This window comes from Liolophura sinensis, chromosome 6, assembly GCF_032854445.1.
Source record: "Liolophura sinensis isolate JHLJ2023 chromosome 6, CUHK_Ljap_v2, whole genome shotgun sequence".
Classification (NCBI taxonomy): Eukaryota; Metazoa; Mollusca; class Polyplacophora; order Chitonida; family Chitonidae; genus Liolophura; species Liolophura sinensis.
In genome coordinates this window covers 34,283,502-34,310,256 of record NC_088300.1, presented here as the reverse complement: position 1 = coordinate 34,310,256, position 26,755 = coordinate 34,283,502, and the positions used below count along the sequence as shown (strand labels likewise).

The window sequence follows — 26,755 nt, the reverse complement described above, 5'->3', positions numbered from 1 at the left end:
CCGGTGGTGTAGGAGCGCTATAGTGGGTGTTTAGCTATGGTGGTCTAACCACAGACTCCTGGATGCTACTCCAGCAGTTCAACAAGTCTAATGGGATGTGGGGTGGTGGCCCGGGGGAAGCAGACAAGCTTCTCCCATCAGCCAAGACAAAGAATGTGTGAAACGTCCCTCTGTTCCCTAACAACTGATTCACCGTAGGCCTCGCTGGTTCCCTGTCAAGCCCGCTACAATATAATTGCACCCATGCAAGCAGATCTGTTTGGAACAGCTCCGCGAAAAGGAAAAGCAGAGGACGCACAAAAACGGCTGCAGAAAAATTATGAAAGCGAGTCAGAGAATAGAAAGAGGAGGAGAGAAAAGCTGGCTCGTCATCAGTCGTAAGTGTTGGAATGCCAACACAAAGTCGACCATAATGAACAAGGAAACACCCTTCTTAACTGGTGAACTCGACTTTACATTCGGTAAAAACAGACCCAGGCATCACTCAGCAGACGTTCCAGGGCACAAGGGAGAATATTTCTGAACTGGAGGTTTTGGAATTCAAGAAAGTGCAAAGAAATGGAAAAATGCAGTTGCAAAGGCATACTTCTGCAGCCGAAGGAAAACTATTCTTTCCGTCATGTGTTTTTTGTCACCCATTATACAGAAGACCTTAAATAAGTGGGATATATTATTGTTAACAGAATAAATGGAGGTATCAGCTCAATTATACTGGCATTTCAGTCCACATGCCAAACCACTTATCTGCAAAAACTGCCATGTTCAAAAATCCCTTGGCATGCTAACTTTGGCACCTCGCACTGACAAATAAGCAATACTTTAACCTGAAACAATTTTAACATTTTGATGTTTTAACACAAATTGTGCTTAAAAAATCCAGCCACTTACCTACATGTGTACCTTCACTTGCTCATATCTAAGACAGCTTGTCATTCTTACTCACAACTTTAAGTATGAGGAACAAATTCACAAATGACTCTGTTCTGCTACACACTGTTCATTTAACTTATCAGCCTGTACAGTGTGGCAGGGGTCCAATCTAATCCTTACTCCATAAACACACATTAAAACCCCAGAGCTCTGATAAACCCTGAGTGGATGGGTAATTAAGTGGTATTGTCTCTGTGTTGATTGTCACTCCAATCTCAAGAGGCTCTTGTTTCAATGCCAACAGAAAACATGTGTAATTCAATGTGTTAAGAACACACATCAAAAACACACATCATGGAATCTAACAAGTTTCCCATTTAAAATGGAAATTAACACAACTTCATCTCACATCTCTTGAAACAGCTGCCATTATGATATAAAAAATGGCACATTAAAAGCTTATAATTTAATGGCTAGTCAAAAGATTTAGCTCTACCTTCCAAAAACTGTTAGCAATGGCTAGTCAAGAGGTTTTGCTCTACCTTCCAAAAAAACTGTTCTGAAATAATTTTAAATAAATCATGAAAATAAACAAGTTTGTGGTAAGATTTATGGTAAATCAAAAATTCTTTTCATATTTTCTGGCACAATTATTATAAACAGTTTTTTAAACCTTCTCCATCTAGTGAATATTCACCCAGTTCAACCTTTACTGAACAGTTTACTCAGCCTGCACAAAATCAAAAAATATGACTACTGGACCTTTGAAAAAAGATAATCAGAATAAGAACAATGGTGAAGTCAATGTTTTTTGGTCTTCTGATTTAACAGTTTGGAACATATCAACATGCCTACAGGGGCCTTGTAAACAGTCATCCAGACAGATAAGACAACACTAAAGTGGTTTGAGGCTAAGTTTAAGAAAGACAATAGGGCTGCTGGGTTAAGTACAGCTGGTCTTTATGACAGTTGGGTGAAGGTGGGGGGAAGAGGAAGGATGAACTAAACAATATGTGGCAGTAGACAGCTGTGCGCTTTCACACTCCCAGTTTAAATTAGCCTATACACATGTCCCCCAGATTGAGATGCAATCTTCCCCAAGCCCTCACAATGGATTATGTATCCCACTTCTGACACCAAAATCCACATCACTCAAACAGCCTTTGTCTTTCTTCCCTTTGTTTGGAGCAAGCAACTTTTGCCCCCCACACAAAGTTTATTTCCTCATTCACAGCATGTACTGTTTTCTGAGGGAATATTGAGAGCCTCCTCGCCCGGACAACAGCTGATTACAGTGTGGTTCTGTTTGTCTTAAATGTTCAGATCTCGCATTCTTGCGCAGCTTTGTTGGTTGCCTGGCATTGTTTGCAGGTCAGTTTATTATTTTGTGATCTCTTCTGTGCACCCACACACATCAAGAAAAAGGTTGTAATCTCGACCCCCCTCAATGGTGGGACTAATCCCCTGTGGTGTGTCTGGGGCATTCCATGAGGCAAGAACAATGCTGGAGCTCGGATGGAATCTAGATAATCACAACAATACCTATCAATTAGCTGACCTACGCCACATCCAATCTGTCCTCTGTGTAGTCAGGACATGTCAATAAATTGCTAGACAATCTGAACTGAAGAGACAAACACAGCTGTTGTGATCCTAGTCTTTCCCCAGCCCTCAAAGGGAAACTGCTGGCCAGTGACAAAGATAAGGGCTAATTACCTGGCCAGGTAAATCTATGATGGCAAGCTCACCTGGTGAAACAATGACCACAATACTGTACTGATCCCCAGCAGTGCATCCACAATGAACTATGTCCCACTATATATACTATTGTTAGTTGACCTCAAGTTGACAATATGTTCCAGGTAATATGTACATGTGTGTCATGCTACATTTACCAGTATGAGATTGCATGAACTTCACAGACAATACTGTAGATCTAAGTGCACAAATATCCTGGGCATATGTTATTTTTATCACATCTATCGAATTACCTACTAACTGATCAAACTAACCGATGTAAATCAATTGGCCAAACAAGAATATTTTGGAAACTATATATTCTATGATAAGGAAAAGCTAAAATCTTCAGTTAAGTTGTAACAAAACAGTTTTTTTGGAAAAATGCATATCCATTCTTTCAACAAACCTGCAATTAATATTACTAAATGTTGACCCCTTCATTCTGTGTGACAGGTGTAGTTAGACGAAGATTGAAGTACAAATGTAAAATGTTTAGAAATATACAAGCATTTAATTGCATTGAAAGTTTTTAAAAGTGCATTTCTATGCATACTTGTGCAAGTACTTTATTTAGAATGCCATGTGTCCAAACACCAATAGTTCTACAAGTGCATTTCAGGACTACCAGACATACCACCAAGTGTGGCATTACATGTGTTTGACTTTTATTTACACTTAAACTCAAGACAACAGATAAGGAGAACAACAAAGGAACAGCAAATTCTTGACTTATTGTGAGCTATTGAGGAAAAGGCGACTTAACAGAACATAAATTTCCTTTCACATTTTTTTGCACATGTCCAGGTGGAATTTAGCGGGCCACTTTCACTCACATAAACATGGAGGACAGTAGTGGGTAAAACTTTCGGCAAATTAAGTAAAAGACAGTGTAAGGGAGATAAGATAAGGGCCCAGGCAGTTGATATATCCCTGCCATGGACTTCCAACTTGACCTCTCCTACAAGTATATCAACAGCAAACCCTAGTAACAATTACTCATTCCCTCAGCAGCTAATCTGGCACATTCTTCCAGTCTGTCACCCAACTACCTTTTTTGGCTACCTCGTACCTGCCACAGTACAATCTGAGAGTGTTGGGAATCTAATCAAGCCTTGGGAACAGGGTTAAGCCTTCCTGGTGCCTAAAATCCTTAAGGCCAAGAAAGTCACACAAGTGTCCAATGATGTCAGGCATGAAACCTGACAAGTTTTATCTCAAAAACGGTTTTGGAACAGCTTATTTCTTAACTATTCAGTGAATTTATGTGTCTTCAAAGATTTATTTATTTATTTATTTGATTGGTGTTTTACGCCGTACTCAAAAATATTTCATTTAAACGATGACGGCCATCATTATGGTGGCGGGAAACCGGGCAGAGCCTGGGGGAAACCCACGACCATCCGCAGGTTGATGGCAGACTTTCCCACATACGGCCGGAGAGGAAGCCAGCATGAGCTGGACTTGAACTCACAGCGACCGCATTGGTGAGAGACTCCTGGGTCATTACGCTGCACTAGCAAACTAACGGACTGAGCCACGGAGGACCGATCCCGTCTTCAAAGATTTGTGTTCTTTTTTTTTTTTTCAAGCATATGTGTATAGTTCTGATGTTCAGGTCATGCAAATTACCCTTTACTAAATGGAACTTTGTGAGTATTTATTAAGGTTTTGCAGAAGAACTATACTTGATCTGTGATCAAGAAGCTGAGTCAGCATTTCACAAGACAACTAGCAAAGTTTACACGAGTTTGAGACGGATGTTCAGTGTTTAATAATAAATTGCCTTGAACACAATTAACTTCTAAAGGTAAAAGGCCTACCTCATTAACAGAGGACCCAGTAAGCATGTTTAATACATCAACAAGAGCAGGCTACTTTTATTTATCACCAATTTCAGTTCATTTACATCAGTGATATAGGCTCACAAAGGGCCTCTAACAGAACTGAAGAATTCCAACTTTTATGTCAAAGTTTTATGCCAAGGATCTTAAGAATATCTGCTCAGTAGAAAGTGAGCTGGTGCAACATAAAGAGAAAAAAGTGTACTTCCTGTAAACCAAATCTTAACCTGCATAGGTCTTTTATCAGCCCAGGGCCCGGGAACTGACTAAGAGTGGGTTATAAAGCTACAATTAATACAAGAGGAGCGCCCGAATGTGACTGGGGCATAAACAAAACCAACTGTGGGATGTGATGTTAATTCTGCTACTACAGCACCAACACAAACAACGGAGACAGGCAAACCCGTTGATAAATGAAAACAGGCCCCACTAGGGGGTAACAAATATGGCAGAACTTCTTCAAAGTTATGACATCAGATCTTCCGATGGATAAAAATGCCAAAATAATGTTAACTCAAAACAGAAGGATCTTATTATCTGTAAAGCCTGTTTAGTTAATATACAAAATCTGGCGGCAGACTTTGCCAAAAGGGTTGAGGGAGAGGTTCTGCAGAGTTAAGCAGAGGAGGGAGATAAAAGAGCTGCTTTATTCTTATCTTCATGGAAAGATGGCACTGTATCCCCTGTCTCGATGAAACAACACCCCGTCCCAAACAGCACATGGTGATTCAATTTTCTGTGCCGTCTCTGATGAGGAATAAAACTGGGGTCAGTGGATTTAATTTTCTCCCACAGATCAAAAAGCCCCTGTGGTTGGCTGAGTTGAACAGTTGGTGCGATCCCTCAGAAAAGGCTAACACAGTCACCCCCACCCCTCCCCTAAAAAAGGCTCTGCTGAACTATCAGATCCTGTCTTATATCATTTTCACTGGCCTGATAATATGGGTCGATACATCAACATGATAAGTAAATCACTGCCCTTAGCCAATGGCCTACCCCTTATCATTATCAAAAGCTTTTTACTAAAACAACAACTCGTTCCCCTCTTCCCCCACCCCCTTCATGTTTGGCACTTTTATAATTAGCTGTCCATTAATGTCTTTCTTTCAGGAAAAGCCAGTTTTATTTTTCCAGTGAATAAATCCATTTGTTTACGCGTTTTCCTTTGGGCAGATTTCAGAGATAACACAAATGCCTTATTCCTTAAAGTGATCATAATGCTCTAACAATCATCACTAAAATCACTACAAACCTCACAACTGCAATCATCACAGCAAAAGCCATGATTTTCTACAACCATCATCACTAAAATCACTACAAAAACCTCACAACTGCAATCATCACAGCATAAGCCATGATTTCTACAACCATCATCACTAAAATCACTACAAACCTCACAACTGCAATCATCACAGCAAAAGCCATGATTTCTACAACCATCATCACTAAAATCACTACAAACCTCACAACTGCAATCATCACAGCAAAAGCCATGATTTCTACAACCTTCATAGCCACAATCACTGCAAAATGTAGATCTGACATAATATTAGCTAATACAACCATTACGAAAACACAAAGAAATTAATACAGTGAGGTTAAGAAGCACAGACAAATGTATCCACCTTGTCTGTATTGCAAACTACATGTATTTAAGAGTTCATACCAAATGTAATTTTAGCAGGTGCATGGTCATCTGGCAGAAACCTGTTGACTGAAAGTCTGTCTATATCACAGTCAAAATAATAAGCCTCTGAACAAATCTGAGAATTAAAAACTTGAGTAACTTTCTTCCTTCTATTTGAAAAAGTAGAAACACTACTGAAATAATTTACATAATATGGTCTGTCCAGATTATCACAGAACTAAACCAGAGTGTGATCTTACCACAAAAAATCAACAAAAAATAAAATACAAGCAGACTGTAAGGCTAGTGGAGAGGAGACCTTGGTGGATAAAATTTTAGAAGAATTACTCAAGGTTTTTGGGGATAGTTTACATGATGCAGGTTTTCTTTCTACAGCCGCTCCACTATGACACTGACAGATCACTCTGACTGTACAGAACACTGGCCCATACACTATGTAATCAATACAAATGTATATAAATACAGCTGTACACCAATGTATATGGAACATTACCTAGGCCAGAGGTCAGTGGCTGAAGGTCAAACATTACTCAATAGTGTACATTGTGTAAGACAGAAGACAGTGTAAGGCAGAGGTGAGATGTGTTTACACTGTTACATGTGTAAGCTTAGCATGGCACTGATTGGTTAAAGATGGCCAAAGGGGGTGTCTGGGAGCCAGGGGGATGGAGTAGCAGGCCCATGGGGGTCTTTCCTACAAACAGCTTTGAGGCTTGGAGAAAGCTAGCAGAAGAGACAGGATAAACAGAGTCTCCATCAGCAGCCAGATACAGGTGCCGATGACAAGGGGTTCAGACAAAGGCAGCAATGCCAGCCATGAGGCTGACGCAGGACTGGAAGACAAAGCGCAGACAGAAAGGCTTATTGCATTTCGGTACACAGAGCTGTCAGAAACCTATACAATAGGCTGGGGCGAATCTGACACCCAAACAACAGGATGGCAGAAATCAGAGAAGGACAAAAACCAAAACCACATGGCGAGGAACTCAATTTCCACATCTGCAGGCAGATAGAGACCACATTGTGCTGCCATTAAACTTTCACTAAGTGTCTTCACAGCTAAGTCAACACATCTCCGTTGTTTTTGTATTCACTGACTATCCCCAAATTCCGTTACTGACTCACTTCATCATAGCTCAAATTAAGGCACGATTAAGGAATCAAAGGCCAATTGCTTGAAGTGAAAACTCCCCAAAGTGGCTAATGGCCGTCACACTTTCCACCATCATCTATTGTTATACGGGTCAGTCTACAGACCTTTACATTATGGTGCGTTTCAAGATGGCCACTCCATTATCTGTTTGGAGGCAATGATGGCCTGCTTTTCTTTTGTACAGGATGCTGGGACTTTTAAAGTCTGCTTTTACAACGAGTGCCTAAAGGAACACATTTTATGGTGTACCACTCAAAGGGTGAACTACAAAGGCCACGTGTCAGAGATGAAATGTTGCCTGTTGTATTTAGTGTAGCATGATTAGTTTCTCTTGCCTTGCAACCAGGCACCAGTTGTGCGGTGGTTATAGGTGCAGTGTAACAAAAGAAAGTTTATACCTTGGGGTGATATCCTGCCATTATGTATGCTGTTTATAAGTTAGCATCTGTGAGTGAGTCTGTCAGACTCGGGAATAGAATGGGTGAAGAAAGAGCAAAGATGGGGGAGTGGGGTAGCCCGGGTCAGTCAAGAGGTAAGCAAGTCCTTGAGACCATTCCCTTCTCAAGATAGTGAAACAAATGGAAAAGACATCAGTCTTGCCAGTTGATTGAAGCAGGATACTTAATGATGATAGCCAAAGTCACCTATCTGACGCTCAGGTGTTTGCACGAAATCCAAGACAAACGATTCTTACAAGACTGCAACAACTAAATCCAGTGCAAATGAGAAAAGCAATTCGAGATAATTCTTCATGGATCTGTCATGGAAAAAGTTCATGTACAATGTAAGAAAGATTGCCTACAATTACAAACCCATGAAAAAGCTCATGTACAATGTAAGAAAGATTGCCTACAATTACAAACCATGAAAAAGTTCACACAAATATTGTAACAACGCCACAAAAAGAGGATTAGTACATGAAGCCATGTCGTGTCGGACTGCTGTGTATTAAATGTACTGATACAATAGTACAAAGAATGTATCTTAATTGACAGCGATGCGTTTCTTCATGGACAAGTTCTAAGAGGAAACCCTAGTAAAGTCTTAGCTGGAGTCTTCATCAACTAGCACAATACCATTCTTTTGTGGACAAAAATCATGAACTTCTGTTGGCTCAAGAAGAATTCCACTAAAATAGCGTGTTTGACTAAAAAAACAGAAAAAAGAGTGATGGACTGGCTACAATAGGCATATAATTCCCGGCATTTCCTTCATGTATAGCTCCCAATTTCCTGTCTCAAACACACAGTACAAACATGTCAAAATGGCTAACGAAAACTTCATAAGGAGTGCATCTCCTGATCAAACACGCATCTATAATTTTGTAACTTTAGAGGGTCGGGCCGAGTGGACTTATTCCGCCCCAACAATGACCACACCGTTCCCTGGGTCCTTAGAGTAAAGAGCGCTATTCTCCGGACCTTACTTCGACCTTCCTCGCAAAATGCTGAAATGTTTTCTTTGGGCCAATGGGCATATTTGTAATGGTACAATAAAGAGGGTAAAGAAATGGTGAATGTTGGCAATACTTCAGTGGGTAAGAAATGAAAAAAAAAAATTAGAAAAGGAAAAGAAAAAGGTAACGTAGAAATGAAAAAAAAAAAGAAGAAAAAGATAATGTGGGTTTTAGGAGCTGTAATATAAACAATGATCTCTGGGACACTGTCAGGAGATGTATCCTACTGGCCTAGTGTTCAAAGTTTACTTCATAAGGTCAACCACTCTGGGGGCTATTTAAGTTGTTTGTGGTCGAGCCGTCTTTGTAAATCATGGGGGGGGGGGGGGGGCGAATAGGGAGAGATATGTGCTGTGTATGTGTGTGGTGAGAAGGACACAGGTGACACATGAACAGAACTCAGGCAGAACAACTGTTCCAACAAATGTCCAAGGCATGGATAGAAACCCCCAGTTTTATCAGGACATGTCTTTCCTCACCTCCTACGACCGAAAAGGTGGCAAAACAAGCGAAGGGCAAACTAGGGGAAAAAAATGCATTGCCACAGTTCACGACATAGCAGTGGTGAGTTAAAAAAAAGTTACTGGCAAATATTTACAAGTCCAAACAATAGAGGCCTAATTTCCTCCAGCAATCCTTGTAAAGCAAGTTGTCCCATAACAGTGCGGCTGAGCAAAGGGATCTATAAGCAGGGTTAAGCCCAGTAAACATCGGCAACGAGAAAGACAGTTTAGGAGTTAGAAACAGGAGCTCAAAAATCTAGTCACTTAAGTTGGCTCATCTGGCAAGACTAAGTAGCTGAAAAGAAGGTAGAGCTGTAAGAGCTGGCGAAATGTAAGACAAAACCAAACAAAGAACAGTCAAGGTATTATTGTGCATGCCTGTCAGAGAACAGGGCTTGCGGCACAACCGGCTGCATGCCCCTGTCTGCTCACGAACTTCGATTGTTAGGGAATCACCCGTAGTAATTAGGTACAGCCGTTCATGTTAATTATGGAGTATTGTGGAATGGCATTTCTACTTTGAAGAAGTCATGTGGAAAAACAAGAAGAAGTTGGGGGAGGGAGGTGGAGGGGGGGGGGGGGGGTGAGGGTGGTGATGCACTTATTGACCCACAGGAAGACTAACTGTAACTGTGGGCTAACAAGAGGGTGAAATTTCACAGCTGATATCAATGGGTAAACTGTCAAGTGTCATATCCACTGGCTGTCTATAAGCTTTGCAGAGTTCTAGCCTGGAGTGCTGTCATTTCTGTGCACATGTAGGTAATGTATCCATTCCTGTGCACATGTAGGTAATGTATCCATTCCAGGGCACTGCAACGAAAGCCTGTAATTCCAGACAGTGCTCATATGCACGGCACTATCACAGTTTTATTTTAAATTTTTTTCTTTTGATCTTTTCCAACTTTAAGATACGCAAATTAAACATTAAATTGAGCATTTGCTTACATTTTTAAAACCAAACTTAATTTGACTGTGTTGTGACAACTTTAGATAACAAAGTTCTAACCATCAAATAGCAATGCTCCGCTCACACCGTAAGCCATCCCTGACTGTTCAAGTTGACATGCAATTTACCTTATTATTCGTGTATTGTTCAACCACGTATAACATTTTCTACCGTAAGAGTCTTCTGTATAACAAATATTGCACGCTTCGATAACTTTGATGAAGTTTCATCCATCAAGAAAATTTAACCATGTTCACTGAAACTAAATTACATTCTTTTGACCGTGTTAGTATTTACAACAACCTTTATGTACTGTACACTATACAATACAGCTCAGGCGAACATCATAACTTTCAGGTGAACAACATTATAACGTTCATGCAAACGTCACCATTCATTTATATGGCACTGTTTGCACTCTCTCTACTGACACCACTGATGGTCATCAGTGGTGTAACCCAGTATCTGGCAGCACTACAGCCTTCACAGTGGCAAAACATGGTCTTTAGGATGTTATCAGCCGTGGCAAACTGACAAACGGTTACACTAATATCATTCCTGATAGGTCCCCATTCATACCTACTCTTAACACATTGCCTACTTCCCTTAAAGATCAGGTTCCCTTCAGTAGAAACAGCTAAGGCTATAAATCTTAGGCACATGTAAAACCGTTAGGCTGCCATCGCTACATAAAAATCTAAATGTGGAATTTGAAGCCGCAAACTGCTTGATCTAGTGTATTATGTGGCATAACCCGATACCACCATTGCTGTATTTCAGTGGCTATCTTCTTGATCTTTGGTATAAGTAAAGTCAGTTGTAAGATGGTTAAGACTGTACAAAGACTGGGGATAGAGAACAGTGGCTTAGTTTAGTGGTGGTATTGGGTAACAGGATCTCTAGTAGTGTGGGAGGGGGAAGAGGGAGAAGGGGGGTACAGGGAAACATGAGCCCCAATGTTGACTGCCTGGAATAATATCTCCATGGGAGAGAATTTGCAACAGAGTACAGAAGCAAACTTCCTTTTAATATCATTTCCCAACCCCCCTTTGCTATATTAACAACATGTGCTTGCAATAGAAGACAGATTTTCCACGTATCATCTCGAGGTTTTTGGCATTGCCGCGCATCCTTGATTAATGGCTACCGCAGCATTTTTCATTTCTTCCTTCTGTTTTCCTCCCCGACAACTCCCGAGGCTTCAATGATAACAGTGTGGCTATTCTACGATGCAATTAAAGGCATGCACCAAGCTGCTATAGTAGAAACACAACTGTTCATAGCCCAACATCCCTTCTGCAGGATCCATCTAGAACAGAGGTTTGGGAGCCACAGAGGAAGTGAGGACAATAAACTTGACTAGGTGGGAGAGGCTGTATTAATCAGACGGCAAAGTTTGCTAACATCTCTACCTCCTGTTCATCTGTTCACACTCATTCCCCCTGCTTACAAGTACAAAACTTAGCCAGGAACTTGCTAACATCCTGATCCACCTCACACTCATCATGCTGACTGGCTTTGTGTTTGCCTCTTCACATTCAACCAGTCTTAACAGTGACATGCATCATGTACTTTTTGACACATGCTTTCAAAAGGGATACTGACATGACATTTCATCTTTCTGGGTACTATTACTACAGGAATACACAGCCCAAAATCCAGCAAGCTTGTCTTCTTTCTTTTTTGTTCATTTGTCCAAGATGACACTTGTTTTCCTTTTCAAGTTATCAAAATATACCTGAGTTCCATCCACTTAACAATGCCAACAATTGCCCTGTATATAATGTAAGATTTTTCATTGCATTAATTTTATTAAAAATATTCAAGTTGGCATTCCTACTTTCCTAACTTCTTTGGTTGTGGAATTGACAAAGGGGTGTTTATTTTCACATTTTTAACAGTTAATAATCAAAAAAAAAAAAAAAATGTTCAACATGGCAATGAAATATTGACTTTAATACACAGCCCTAAAAGACTGCTTGTAATACAAAACTGCCTCTGTTGTTTGTGAACAAAATTTTGCAAAAAGGAAACAGCCCAGTTACTGAAGAGTAACAGGGAGTTAGTTTTTCGCCTATAGATAGAGGAAATTAAAAGTTCGGCCTTTGTGAGGTCTGTTCTGAGTGATACTTCTGGTTGCCTCAAAAAACTGAATCCGTTCTTCAGCTGCCAAGTGAAAAACAGAAGCCCCTCTGTGTTATAGTTTTAACCATATCAATACTGCTTTTTTAAGTGACGGTTAATTTTTTTTGCTTCCTAAATTCGCTCTTATGGCCTTGGTTTGAGATATAATAGTGGATGTGGGTGGTCAGCCTTGATAATGAGCAGACAGTAACTCATCCCACCCCTCCCCTCTTTTACCAATAATGGTTGTCACCCACAATTCTTTTGAGGACTTAATAAACACTGGGCTATATGATAACAGTTAGTGAGAAATATGACTTATGGAAGGTTCGAGAGTAAACTGGAGATGTGAAGATGTTAGGATGAATGTTCACATCAAGCTGGGGGTGGGAGACCAGCTAGGAACCTCATAGTGTGATAAAGGGTGATGGACCCTGGTCTAAATTGAGAAGACAAATGGGTATATATTCCCTGCCCCCAAGAGTGAAAAAGATGAGCTTAGTTTTGATCTCCATCATAAGGCAGACAGGTTCTTGGAGTACAAAGGTCATGACCTGTCATGTCATATAAATTTATGGAAAACTGACCGAAGTACACTATTATAAGTGCTGTATTTGCTCTAAAAACTGGCCTGACAAAAATTTCTTTCTGAAAGCAAACAAAGATTGTTATACATTAATTTGGGTGATGAATCTCACATTTTCCATACAGATCTCAAAACATTTTTTAAGATGAATGTAACTCTGAAAATTATGAAGATGTGTATCTTTATTGTCAAGGTAAAAATTTTAAGACAGAAACTTAAACTTACTGGAAAAAAATTAAACTAACTATGCTAAGGCAAACGGATTTCAACACCATGAAAAGTCTATTAATGCTAGTGACTTTGGTTCATTTTATACACTTTTAGTAGCTTGTGGTTTTCCTTTGCAATAAATTATCTGTCCCTGTCTCCCCCCCCCCCCCCCCCCAAAAATCTAACTCCTCTCTGATCTGCACATCATACAGGCCTCATGAGAGCTTCCGTTTTTATGACAGGCTGCTGACAAAAGTTACAAAACAGCTCTGGCCAAATGGCATTAAATATAAAACTGATCACAGCGCGCAGTCTGCGCCACCCAAGCGCGTGGGAATGATAATGCAAAGTTGAAGAATGTCCAGACAAAAAGCAGAAGCGCAGAAATGATCCGACTGAACCTGCGTGTGTCCAAATGTGTGACAATTCCCCACATGGTCACATTAAAACCCAGATGTACATCTACTTGTAACTGTCATAGATAAAAAAAAAAATGTTGACAAGGAAACCTTTTGGTAGCTAAAACTAATAAGGGAGATTGCAAATCCTTGTGATACTGAACTCGAAACAGAAACAACTCTTACAAACTGTATGCTGTACTTGGGATTAGTCTCAGGCTTAATTATGTGTGTAATAAAATCCAAACAAATAGCAAGCCATTCGTTCTAATCTATCATATGTAAAATAAATGCATGAAAGGAGATGTACATGCATGTTAATTGTTTCTTTCAACACATACATGTAACTTAAGTTATGCTGTATACCGTTTCCCATTAGCCAGATGTCGGGTGCTAGTAACATGTAGGCATTTTAGTGCTAAAACGCAGACTATTAGACTTTCATTTACATGAACAACTTCATTTTAATTCAACTGTAGAAACGACGATCACAAACACTTGATAAACTAAACCCACAATGCATGACATGACTGAAAACAATTCAGATTTTCTTTCTCATTCTCAGAGAGCGAAAGGAAAAAAAACATATAAAAACACTTGGGCTGAAAATAGGCTGGCAGTTACAGGCCAGGGTCTGGAATCTCAGGAGGGTATTTAACTTGCCTCCCTTTTTTTGGGACTTCTTCAGCTTAAAGTCTGTCTCTTACCAGATGTCAAATAATGGGAAGTAGGAATATTGTTTTTTTGGGTTAACTAAGTGCAAGAGTTTGTATTTTAAGACAGCAGGGGAACAATTCTGACACAAGGCGATGTTTTTAGACATCTTGGACCACACACTGTGGGGAATTAACACAATAAATGACTTTTGTTTTCTCTCTACTAATGCCAGCACATCATTTATTACAAGTACCAAAGTTTGAAGTGGACTAACACAGTAGGGTGTGTAAATGAAAACGACTCTACTGGCAGGGTAGGGAATTATTAACAGCTCTGGCCGTTTTTTGAATGGAAATTATTAGGGAACCTATACTTAGGCTCTTTACAAACACACATACATGTACATACCAAAATAAAACTTACCTGTCTCTACGTTGTCATCTATTTGTTTAGATTCAGGCTGGAAAGAAAATAAAGAAAATCAGATAAGTTTTTTTTTTAAAACAAATATTTTAAAACAATTTCCTACAAAGTTTGTGAGAACTGCAAAGAAATACATTCAAATGTTACAAGGGTTTAAATAGTACACATATACATTTTTTTTCATAATATTTAAGTAAATAATTAAACACCAATTCTGATGGAGGTAATAAAACCGTGTCATCCAGATGTATACATGCTGACAAGTAAATCACAAACTCACATTTCAATAAAAACAGTGATTATTGTTCTTAAGCTCCACAACAATATTAAGGTTTCATGAAGTATTTTTCTTGAGTGCGATAAATAATAGGTTGGCTGTAAAGTCTTATTGTTAGGACTGAAGTGGTCAGAGCTCAGTTGTTGTTGTACTGGAGAAATGTGTTTCACAAGGAATAATCTGATTTGTTCCCTTCCATCTGAGGGGTTGGTTAAGACTATTAGCCTTTTCGCGCTCAGCCCACAATTCCTGTCGTTAACAGCCGTATTATCCTTACTTTCTCCAAAACTGTAAACCGAATGCACGCAGCATTAAAGCCTTGGAAGTGGCCGATACACGCACGGATAATGCGTCCCATTCCTTCGTCAAGGTAGAGACGTCAATTTCCATTAAAGCCACAATCATCGAGCATTGCATTGCAAAAGATTGACTTGAATTGTCTTTTCGTTAGAACCGTAGAGCTGCACCAAAGGTCAAGCTGAGGAGAGAAGGAGATGAGCTCCGATCGTTTTTGATGTGTTTCTTTTGAGTTATTAACCGTACTTCACATCAGGCTACTCACTATTGGAATACAAAGTTCTCACTACTTAAATTCTCTTTTGTCTCATCAAGCCACCGCAGTACAGCCAGGGCCAATAAATGAAATTTATATCAAAGACAACGAGAGAACAACACTCCGCGTTTTCTTTGATTCGCCGCAAATCTCAAGTGGACAGAATAAGGCCTTGGCTCTGACAGTGCATTGGGGGTCCTAATGAGACGAAAATTGATAAATTATCAGCCAACTTAATACAGGGCTTTCTTCTCATTCCTCGCATCTGGAATCCATTTCTTACAAAGACTTATCCTTTTGTGACATGCATATCCAGAGGAAATGTTTTCTTAGCAACTAACGCAGATGGGCATGTAAATGTTTAGCCATCCCACCTCACTTCCTCCCTATGTGCATGCGTATGATTCCCATTATGCCTGTGGCTGGGCGCTGATTTTTATTTTAACTAAAAGCTACATTGTCTACATCTAATTCCTCAACTCTCCTGGAAGCCAGCGTTTTATTTCCCATTAGTGACTTGCTAGGATTTGTGATCAGTGCATGCCAGTGTACTCCCGTTGACCAAATCAGAGAGAAAAGTGGCAAGAAAATACGATTTTCTCCTCTCACCGAAATAATAGGCATTTTGTACAAAAGGAAATGGGTCCTCCTCTAGTTCTGGGCTAAGGTTTGTGCGTTGAGTGGGATACAGGGGAGAATTGGGGGTGGGGGGTGGTTGGAGGTGTTTGTAGAGAAGACTAGAAATAGTAAACAACCAAAAAGCATCTTGCACAAATTGACTTTCAGCGAAACGGGGCAGTGTCACCGAACCTAAGGGAACGGTGAACTCCAAATTGGTAAATCGAAGCACATTGTGGGAGAGAATCGAGCTTCTATTTCAATCCATCAGAACAATTGTGTCCTCTCTAGCCATCCCGTGGATCCGCCACTCAGCTGAAACGGGGAACTTTGCATGAGAATCCGCCCTAGCGCTTCCCCCCATCAGATGTCTTGAGAAGCATTCATGTAACAGTTGATTAGCTTTCCCTCAACAATAGCCCTCGGCTTCTTGCTTTAATGCCTCATTCAAAGCGGGAGTGTAAGCAACGCGATCAGACGCCTGTATCAAAATGCAGAGGCAGACCAGCCCAGGAGGTTCAATACACAATTTAATGTAATCTCAACAATGACTTTGATAATATGCTACACGATTTCCATTAAAGGGAATGCAAGGGCACAGACGATGTGCGGAGCTTGTACAATGAGCACATTAACTCTGTCTCTCAACAGTTTTCGAGAATAAGTGAAGTCAATCTGAGACAATCGTACAAACCAAAGGGAAGGAGGGGGGAGGACGCTGTGAAGAGGTCTTGAAAAATTTCCCTCCACTATTCTGCCAGACCTGCGGAATGTCAGATGCCATCTCGAGGGTTTATACACTGGCCGAAACTTCTTCAAACTTTAGTCTAGGGCCCTACTGTGGGCATCTTCTACATAAAAGCTTCGAGATAAACACTGGGAAGACAAAGGCTCATTGGAAGTTGATCATTGGAGATTGGGGTGGGGTGGAGGTTGATTATGGGGGGTCCGAATAACAAAAGTGAGGTCTGTTATAGACAGTCCCTTCTGCTGTTTGGACATGTGGTTAGTTGAGGAACTAGGAGGTCGGCTGTACTTCATCATTACAACTGGTCAATGCTTACAGAATCCAGCAAGTGACTGATTTTCAGCACTTGAGTCTGTGCTATACCCAGAAAGCATCAATCCCAAATAAGGATAAAACTGTCCACCTATGACCAAACGAACAGCATAACTTTCTTAGAAATACATGTACACAGTGACATTTAATTCTCTAACTTGAGCTTTACTTCCACTTCCCTAGAAGTTCTTCAATGACATATGTTCAAGACAAAATGTAATTTTTGCGGAGAAGTTACACATCTGAGCATGTGATCTACATGTAAAAATATGAGTGTCATTCTATTTTAACTCGCATTACTGATCATTACTTCACTGTTAACAGAGTTCTGAGAAAACTATTTGGAGACAAAATGTCCTTCTCCATACAAACACATCTATCATGCTTCCCAAGAATAATGAATACTATCTCTCATCGGATTGTGATGAGGCTTATCTAAAACTCTTTGTCAGTCTCATTTATATGAAATATGAAGCAATGATCGCTTTCTGATGACTGACCTAATCTATATAACGGCTGACCACCTTTTATCAGTCATTTCACAGGTTAACGATGAAGCAATCCGCAAAATTTGCCTTGAAAAGTTGATTTGATGATAAGGGGTTAGGGTGTTTTGGGTGTAAATAACGGGGTATTTGCCCAAGATAAAGGCTTGCTAATTTCTTCCCATTAGCATAGTCTTTAAGGCTAAGATCCTCTTTCAGTTATCACTGGTTATGACAGAGCATTAATATCTATAAGTAACGCGAACAAACGACAGATAACTCCCAATGTCCATTTGGCGGCCTCACTTTCTGATAAGGTTAGCAGTAAGGTTATTAGACAAGTGAGTTCGGTAAGGCGATACATGAATTGTCAGCTTAAAACAAGGCCCGTCAATCATTATTATCATCCCTGTGTAGTTATGTCGCCATATTTCCCTCATCCATTTATGCAGGATGCCACCAGCTTTTGCATGAGCCCCGACGACAAAATTTTACGATAACAGCGCATTTTCGCAGCTATGCCTTATCGCTTGCCCCGTCACAAATCTAAGATAGTTGTAAATTTTCACCACCCGCATCCATAAAGACACAAAAGCATTCAGTAAGTACTCCTTCTGCCTTGTCTTGAGCCAGTTTTAATCCCATGTAGGTACAGATCTGTGGCAGGTTCCTTATTCTATTGCTATGGACAGTGGTATTTTGCGAAGCGTCAGACTTGAGAGAACTTCCTCTAGCATATCTGCGCTTTGCTGTCTCAGGCAATCAATCCTGCGGCCTAACACAGGTAGTCAGACCTTTCCATCATACTGCATCAATGTCAGATAGTATCCCATCACGCCCTTCTCCAAAATGTGTCAGCGCCTGATTTTACCCTGGCAATACTACCTGCATACCGTTGTGCACATGTGCCGGCCGTCAAACCACAAGGCAGCCGATTTTAACCAACAACAAAAGCCCAGCCCAGGTGTCACTGTCTATTAAGGTTATCATCTTGTATGGGGGAGAATTCCCACTGTGATGAGCCAGGAATTTAGTTATTCTTTAACATAATGCCCCACTTACATAACAAAGGCATAAACTTGATTACTCCAGTGGAACTTCTCTGCACGATGCTAACCATGCTGGTTAAGTGACATATTATTAACAGTTTGTTTAATTACGAATTATAGGGCTAGTTCTTCAAAAAAAAAAAAAAAAAAAAAAAAAAAAAAAAAACACGCATCCAAAAGCTTTACTAGGATCTTGATGGAGATAGCATGAAAATGTTTAGAATTGTGGCATTTAAAACCAGAACACTATGAAAAAATTTTATCAATTTTGACTACAACATGTATGTCTAAAAGGAAAGACATTCTGGGACACTTTGATAAATTCAAATAGACCTCTGAAATATCTAAAAGTGAAGAAACTGTGTTTCTGACAAACACCTGTTTGTCTTCAGTCAAAAGACACAAATTGACAAGAAAGACTTCTTCACACGGTAAAATTTGACACAATGAGATACCGGTAATACAATCTTATCACCAAAGTTTCAAAAGCTTAAAATAGTTATTCAAAAAAAATAATGAAAGACAAAGAAAAAAATGTACATGCTACAATCCACTTAACATTAATCATAGCGCCAAGTCCTTAATAACTGTTTCCTTAAGGGTCCTGCTGTCACAAATTAGGACTATGAGGAACATTGTACAGAGTGGTGTCCATGCTGGCAAACAAGCTGATAAATCTTCAACAAAAGAATTCAGTCTGGAATTCAAAAATATGTTTGCTGAGTCTTTGAGGGGTGCATTAGGACATTAAGGGCTCTGGAAATCTAGTGTCTTAGCTCTCGCGTGCTGATATCTTCTAACAAATATTTTAACAGTGTGAAATCTGCAGCTAAATATGTAAACAGTTATGTAGTCTTTTCTCCTGCTGTCCCCATAGCTGGAAACGGCGCAAACGAATGCAAGAAAGACAGGCGGCTGACAGTAACAAATAAACCTAGTAGAAGTTCAGCTATATAGTGTCAAGAGGAAGACACAACATTACAACAAAACTGTAAATATTGATTTAAGGAAACTTTACATCACTGGTTTTTCCTCTTTCTTGTCTTTTTCTTTTGGCTAATAGAAAGATTTTACCAGTAAAATATGAATGAATATATCTTCATAATTGCCAGTTTTTGATATTACTTGCTAAAAATAATGGAATTCATTCAGAAAATGTTTTGAAATATGAACACAAAACCATGTCATTTTATGTTGAGTATTTCATATCGTATGAAGGTCCCCCTCTGGAAGCGAACTGATGCATGCATTCCCTTACAACAACCTGGTTAAACAACTGGAATCTAATGATCATTAATTACCGTTCAAGAGACACCAACACAGTGTATTTAATATTATCACAAACATACCACAGAACAACATGTATGATGCAAATAAAACATCACAGAAAAATGAGAATCATGTAATGACAAGTTTTTCCTGCAAGCCTTTGTATATTTGTACTATCCCTTGGCTTTGTGACTCTGGATCTTTTGGATGTGGCTTTGTATTTGGCCGGCTCCGACTTCCGTGATTTGATCTCGCGGTGATCTCATCGACAGCCAGTCACACAGCACTAAAACCAACTCCTGAATAAGCTGATAAGAAGTTAAGACAGAGGCACGTGTGTGCTGGCTTTGTACCCTTAATTACTTTAGGGAGAGGGGTGTTAGAGAATCAGCCAATGGAAGTGGCTATAACTTCACACAGGGCTACAGTGTTCTGCTCTGGGGCTGTTCTGTTTGACAACTGCCTGTTTGTGGGATGATCTGCCAGACAGCTGGGTATACACTCCATCCAGCTCATTTACATGTACATCGTCAAGGACAGAATTAAAAATCGGGAGATATTATACCTACCCTACAAAGATTCTGGCTGTATCTATTTAGACCAGAAAGCACTAAAAACTTCTATTAACCACACCCACTCTCTTTACCCTCTTTAAAATTAGACAATCCACATAAAGGAAAAAAGTTAAGATCATTTCAGCCAATCTGGAACATTTCACTTTATACAAGGTTTAAGACTGAAACTAGGGAAAAAGTGAACACATGTTAAAATGTAGAAATATGATGTATAGGTAAATTCTATAACATTAGTCATTTTTTGTTTTCTTCAGTCAATAGAAAAAGCGTTCAAAGAAAATTTTGCAACTTAGGTAAAATCGGCTGTTGTAAAAAATACATTTCCTACAACTGCTGTTCGCTGCAATCTATTCCTCAGGGAAATGGGGTGTGGGAGTGGGAAGTATGCAGATTCCATTAATATTGGTCAGCTGCCAAAACTATGCAGTTTGCGAAAATCCGGATGTTGTCTTTGGTTAAATGAGCTGTCATAAATAGTGGACCATTGTGGTTTGAGAAAGGTGCAAAAAAAAACCTATTTGGTGGGAAAAAAAGCATAATTATAGTGGGTATGAAAACAAACGACTGTAATGGCAGTCTCGGATCAAGATAATTAGCTGTCGAAAAGGAGAGGAATGATCCTCAAGTTTTGGCACTTCTTCGATTGCTCTCGAAACAGCTGTCTGCTTAGCCAAGACGAAATAATCCCCGCTTAATGAATACCAAAGAAAGCTGTCAATAATTTAAGAGAAAAAAAATGTATAAAAAAGTGAGCCGGTGAAAAAAAGGGGAGAAAAGAAAGGAAACGAAGAAACTAACCCTCTCAACCCTTAATTTCACCACAAAACAAACAGAACTATATATGAAAACACATACTCGTAAAAGCAAAAGCTGGGAGTTGAAAATTGGCTCATGGATCTCTTACCTGAAGATCGATGTTAAGGCAGCTTGCCTATATTGTCTGACAACCTAGGCAGCACATCCCTACATTTAATGCTTTCATTCTGCCAGGCTTCCTCTGCTATGAAGTTCCCCGAGTTAAACACAATGCTAGAAAATTACTATTGCTTACATGACTCTCACTTGACATATACACCCACGCAGCCTGAACCTAACCTACATGTATCTTTAACCTAAATGTATCTTTAACAAGTCTAATGTATATATTTCTAAAAACTGAAAAGAAAACAACAACAAAAAAAAGAAAAACGCCTGAAAATTAAGTTAATTCTTAAAACTCCATATTAAAATAAAAGTAGCATTTGTGAGGAAAAAATCAAAACAAGAGGAAAATGTCTCCCACACCAAGTAGTTAACTTTCAAATTATCGTAAGGCTAGCTTTTCACGAATTATCCAACAGACTGTAGCCACAAAGGGCTTAATATTTTAGTATTTTACATTATTTCCTATTAAACTTCACAAGAATGGTGCTAGACTCAGTGCTCAGATTCACAGTATGACATCCTTCCTGCCAATTGAACTTTGATCTAGCTCCTTTTTTGTGTATACATGAACACATCTGAATACATGTATATAAACACATGTTCTTAAACATATGTATATACATGTATATGAAATACATTTCTGATGGGTAATTTTTAACTCATAACAATTATGTAGTAAGGGAAAAAAATGCTATAAATCATATATCAAGCAATTATTAGAAATTGCGGCCAAAACAGTATTTCCGAACCCTTGGTCGTTCTTTTAATTGGTATTTTTAATTTATATTTTAGCCACATAATTGCTCCTTCATACGACATGTATATTAGCAAAAGGCATCAGGCTTTTGGATTTTAAAAAAAATACCATTAGATGTTTTTGTTATTTTTTTTAACAAATGTGTGAAACAGTGTCAATTGTTCAAAATGATCGGTTCTGTCACTTGCCCAGTTCATAAAACACTCTGTGTTTTACAGCTCGAAAAGACTTGTCTGAATCTGTAAGCTAATCTACAGACACTTCTAAATGTGATTGATCGCCAAACAAAAAGAGCACTAGGTGAAAAAATAGGTAAAGAGTTCAAAAGACAATTGAAACTAATTGAGCAGAATAGTTTTCTGCTTCGTCGGCAAATTAACAGATAACACATGTAGGCTCTGTCACCAGTTTTTTTATCTCTGCTGTCAAAGAGTTCCACAACCTAGAGACAGTAGAAGTGACAGGCCTGCTCAATGCCGAAGGCCAAGTTCGGATGACAGGTGGCGCTGTTAGGTGACGGCAGAGTTCGCAGAGATGATGTAAGGTGACAAATGACAAACATCTCAACTCTCTCTGACAGCTGGTTGTTTTTTTTCTCTAACAGACAAAATGTCTTCCAGATGACAAGACCAAGACATCTTCAAGCACCACACCATAGAGCAGTGAAATGATATATATACACGTATGTCTCTGATACCAAGACACTAAACTAACCCCAAAGCTTTATCTCTGGTTTGTCCTTCTAACAAACTTTCACCATGGAAAACAAAATGCTTTTTAGACATATACAATAATGGTCGGACATCGTAATCAATTAACAACTCGTTCTCCTTTTCTCAGCGCTTAATCATAGGTGTAAATTATGTGGATTAATACCTTGCTTCAGGTTTTATGTTTTGATACCTCATCAAGTGATAAAAATCACTGAAGAACAGAAATTCTATTACCCTCAATTTAATTAACCCAGCATGTCTATGCCTTCACCATACAGAGATTACCCTTCCACTTCCATTAAAAACATGATCTTGTTTAAACATAACACTAGCTGCAACAAATTTTGAAAGTACTTCCATACGGAGCCTTCTGAGGGTCTATTCCCATTATCGACTTGGAACGCCCTTTACGGACTAGGGATGGTATACGAATGTCAGACATGACGTTTATATTTTGTGAGATTTCTACAATTATGTCACCTCAAAAAATAGCCTTACTTCTCAAACGTTGCAATAAAACCTGGCAAATTCAGCTTGTTCAAAAACTTTAAATTTGAAAAGAAAAGTTCAAGACAAGAAAAAAAAACAACAAATTTTTGTCTTACCTTTTGCTTATGCAGGCTTTCCTTCAGGATTTGAAGATGAGCAATAAGATCACTCAGACGTTTGTCTTTGTCGTTGACGCTGAGTTCGTCTGCGTTTAGTACGGCCTGTACTCCTTCCAGCATGTCAGTGTTTGGTGCACTGGTTCCGGCCATATGGTTTCCAGCATTAACGTGACTCAGGCTTCCAGTCTCTTGCATGTCACTGGGTTTGGCACCAAGTTTTTTGAGAACACTTTCCATAGATTTTCGTTGCAGCCCAAAGGAGGGCTTTGTTGTGGCGATTATGTGGTTGTTGTTATTATTGTTAATAATATTATTGCTATTGTGGGTAAAATGAGAGGAGATATTGTTGTTATTGTTATTATTGCTATTTTCTGATTCTGATCCAGAGTCCTGTTGAACACTCTGCAGAATGCGTTGTTTTTTGCTTCGGGGTCTATCAGATCCAGTCGCAGAATCTGACAAATCCGCGTCAGATTGGTCAGTCTTCGTTACGATGTGAAGAGGAATCTGAGAGTCACTGTCCACTTCGCTTTCGGAGTTACTGTTCTCCCCGTCTGTCTTGTTGTGAAGGTTGCTTCGCTCGACAACGAGTTCGTCTTTTGTCAGCTTTGTTGGCGTGTTTTTCCGCTTAGAAGACATATCCCTGCAACGAAACAAAAGGGTGGAATGGATAAGCAGTGTCTGTTTGAGCTGTACCTTGATTAATTATACATAATTGATAATCATTTAGGCTTTTTCTCAACCTCCATCGGGAGATGGTTCGACTGTTTGCCGCTGCTTACTTAAGTGACAAAAGCCACCGCACCAGTGCCTGCAGCCCTGTTGTCACGTCCCAAGGGGGCGCTAAGCTGAAATACAGGTAAGTGTTTACGCTTTGACAATGAGGGCCTGACTACTGTTACAATACTGCAGGAATTGTTAAGGCCACACTGACTTGAAACAAAGAAAAAAAAAAAACAAAAGCTTAAACAAAAAAAAAAAAAAGGTGAAAAACAAAGCAAAAAAAATTCCAGCATCGACAATGGTGGCTACAAAAGTGGCAGAGATCTGTGCCGTCGTAATAAAAAATGCACGACATCACAAACAGCTCTGTGAACAGTGGTGATCAAGACAACAGGCAGGCTTGAGTGGAAACAGTCTGAAATTAATTACGCCCCATCCTTTGGGCAATCTTCTCAATTTTCCGCCCATCTAAAAAGGGATCAAGTTTTCCATGAGGTAAGTTGTCGATCTGTGGCCATGCTTGATTTCTGATCGGCCCTAATCAAGAGGAGAATCACTGGTTCAGGTGAGAGCCTCTTGTCAACGCCTGTGATAAGCCTCTACAACACGAGAACCTTCTCTGCCATGGTGATCTATTATTGATAGATGAACTATCAGACAAAACAATTCCATCAGGAGTTATTGTCGGCCAATTCCCAAACGTGTCCTTGCGATTTCTCTGAGCAGGGTGGAAAATAAAAAAAAAAGAGGGGGGCATCAGAAAAACCGTGGTGAAATATTTACATGCTGATAAGAGCTCGTAGAAGAGGAATGGTGTACAGGTATTGTGCAGCCTAATTGAGAAAAGGTCGGAGTTAGTATTAGGCCTTGCCAACTCATCACATGGTTAAAACTCTTCCACAAAGACTCTTCGTACTTCAATAGAGTGTGTATTGCCAGTCTGCTGCTACGGAGAACATCCTAATTTTCCTCAGCCTGTGCTGCCGTATGAATGTACTGCTGAATCAATAACGAGGTTTTTATCGGTTACAATTGGAGTGTCGGAGAATGCTTAAATGAGGATATCTTCTGTCAGCTTTGCCTCGACTAGCCATAACTTTTCGCACCTCGACACCGAGCACTGAGAAATCAATCAAGCATTTTCAGAAGAACCATTCACTGAATATTAAAATTCTTCCACAATATCAGTTGACACAAACAAAAGAGTGTTTATATGTTAAACAGTAGAGCCTGGGGCATGAAGAAGGCCAGTGTTTACAAGGTTCGCCACCACACCCTATCCTCTCTCTCAGGTAGGTAGGTAAAATGTAATTAATAAATATTTATGATGACATTTCAATGGCCCTTGCATCTGTTTCTGATCAATCAAGCTTGAATTATGGAGCAGAATAAATGCCTAAGCTTCAGTGATAAACACCACAAAACAAAGGAGCAACAAAGAATGGAGCTATTCGTGGATGGCCGGACACAAAAGACCCTGGAGAATGATATAAAACACTAGGAGAGAGGCCATAAATCACACACGAAAGACACAATCGAATTTATGTAAAACATTGCCAATCTGAAGGTTTGAACCAATCACAACAGCTCAGGAAGTCACACCAGGAAATGCATGCAAAATCATTTTTTTCTGACATTTTCACTGACATTATTAAATACGATGATGCATGCAGCTTTTAAAAGTCATGTTCTCCACAAATACAAAAATCCAGAAATAAATAATGGACAAGAGTTTTATTGGCCTATACCATCATCACCTTCCACAAACATGTGGAACACAATAACTTATCATCACATAATCATACAACTATGGCATGACTGAATGAGCAATAGTAGTTTTAACGCCATTGTTGAGAACTTTGCTTGTATGATGGCGTTCATTTTTTGGCATGGGGTAAAGGCATGATCAGGGGATTTATTTGATTAGTGTTTTAGCCTGTACTCAAAAATATGTCACTTGTAAGACGGAGGAACGAATGATCAGACAAATGATGCACAAAATATACATGTTTAATACTTAAACATTTTACTGTACAAAAAAAATGCAATGCTGTGATAGTATTACAAACATGTTTTACTTAAACTTTACATGTCAGTTTCAATTATTTAAATGGAATGTCAGAATACAACTGAGCTCGGGCACAGAGAAAACCCTGAAGGTATATCATCTGCATAAAACCTAGTGTGAAAAGCAGTAGACAGCTAGAGCAGTGGAATTTTTCTCCATAAATGTCCTACTCTCTGGAGAATGAATTGATTATTTCCACACTTATTTAGTCCTGTCTCCACTTTGGCAAATCTTTACTCGTCTCTTCCTGTAAAAACAGCCATTATGATTCCCTTGAGAATCTAAAACAATGAGACCCTGTCAAGTTTATCCTTATCCTGCCACCTGTAAATCCATGGCTGCCACAAGTGACATTACCGCATCACTTTTTCTTCCCCATATAGACCTCAGGGAAAATAAGGAAATCAGCTAAAACTTTGCGTCCGCAGAGAGTGAAAAAAAAAAAAAAGAAATAAAAAAACCTTTAAAAAAATTCCAATTGCCACTTGGGGAGTAAAAGTATAAAGTATTAAACAAGT

The 26,755-nt window shown here is 39.4% G+C and overlaps 1 protein-coding gene across 1 annotated transcript in view; it reads right to left on the bottom strand.

Annotated features, from left to right (window-relative positions):
- Window positions 1-26,755, bottom strand: part of LOC135468610 (transcription factor SOX-5-like) — a 117,767-nt gene that overhangs the window by 10,936 nt on the left and 80,076 nt on the right. The window contains exons 3-4 of the mRNA XM_064746952.1: window positions 23,444-24,089; window positions 14,559-14,595 (exon numbers count right to left, since the gene is read on the bottom strand). Of these exons, the coding sequence (XP_064603022.1) occupies window positions 14,559-14,595; window positions 23,444-24,085 (679 nt within the window). The 5' untranslated portion in view covers window positions 24,086-24,089. The remainder of the gene's footprint in view (window positions 1-14,558; window positions 14,596-23,443; window positions 24,090-26,755) is intronic.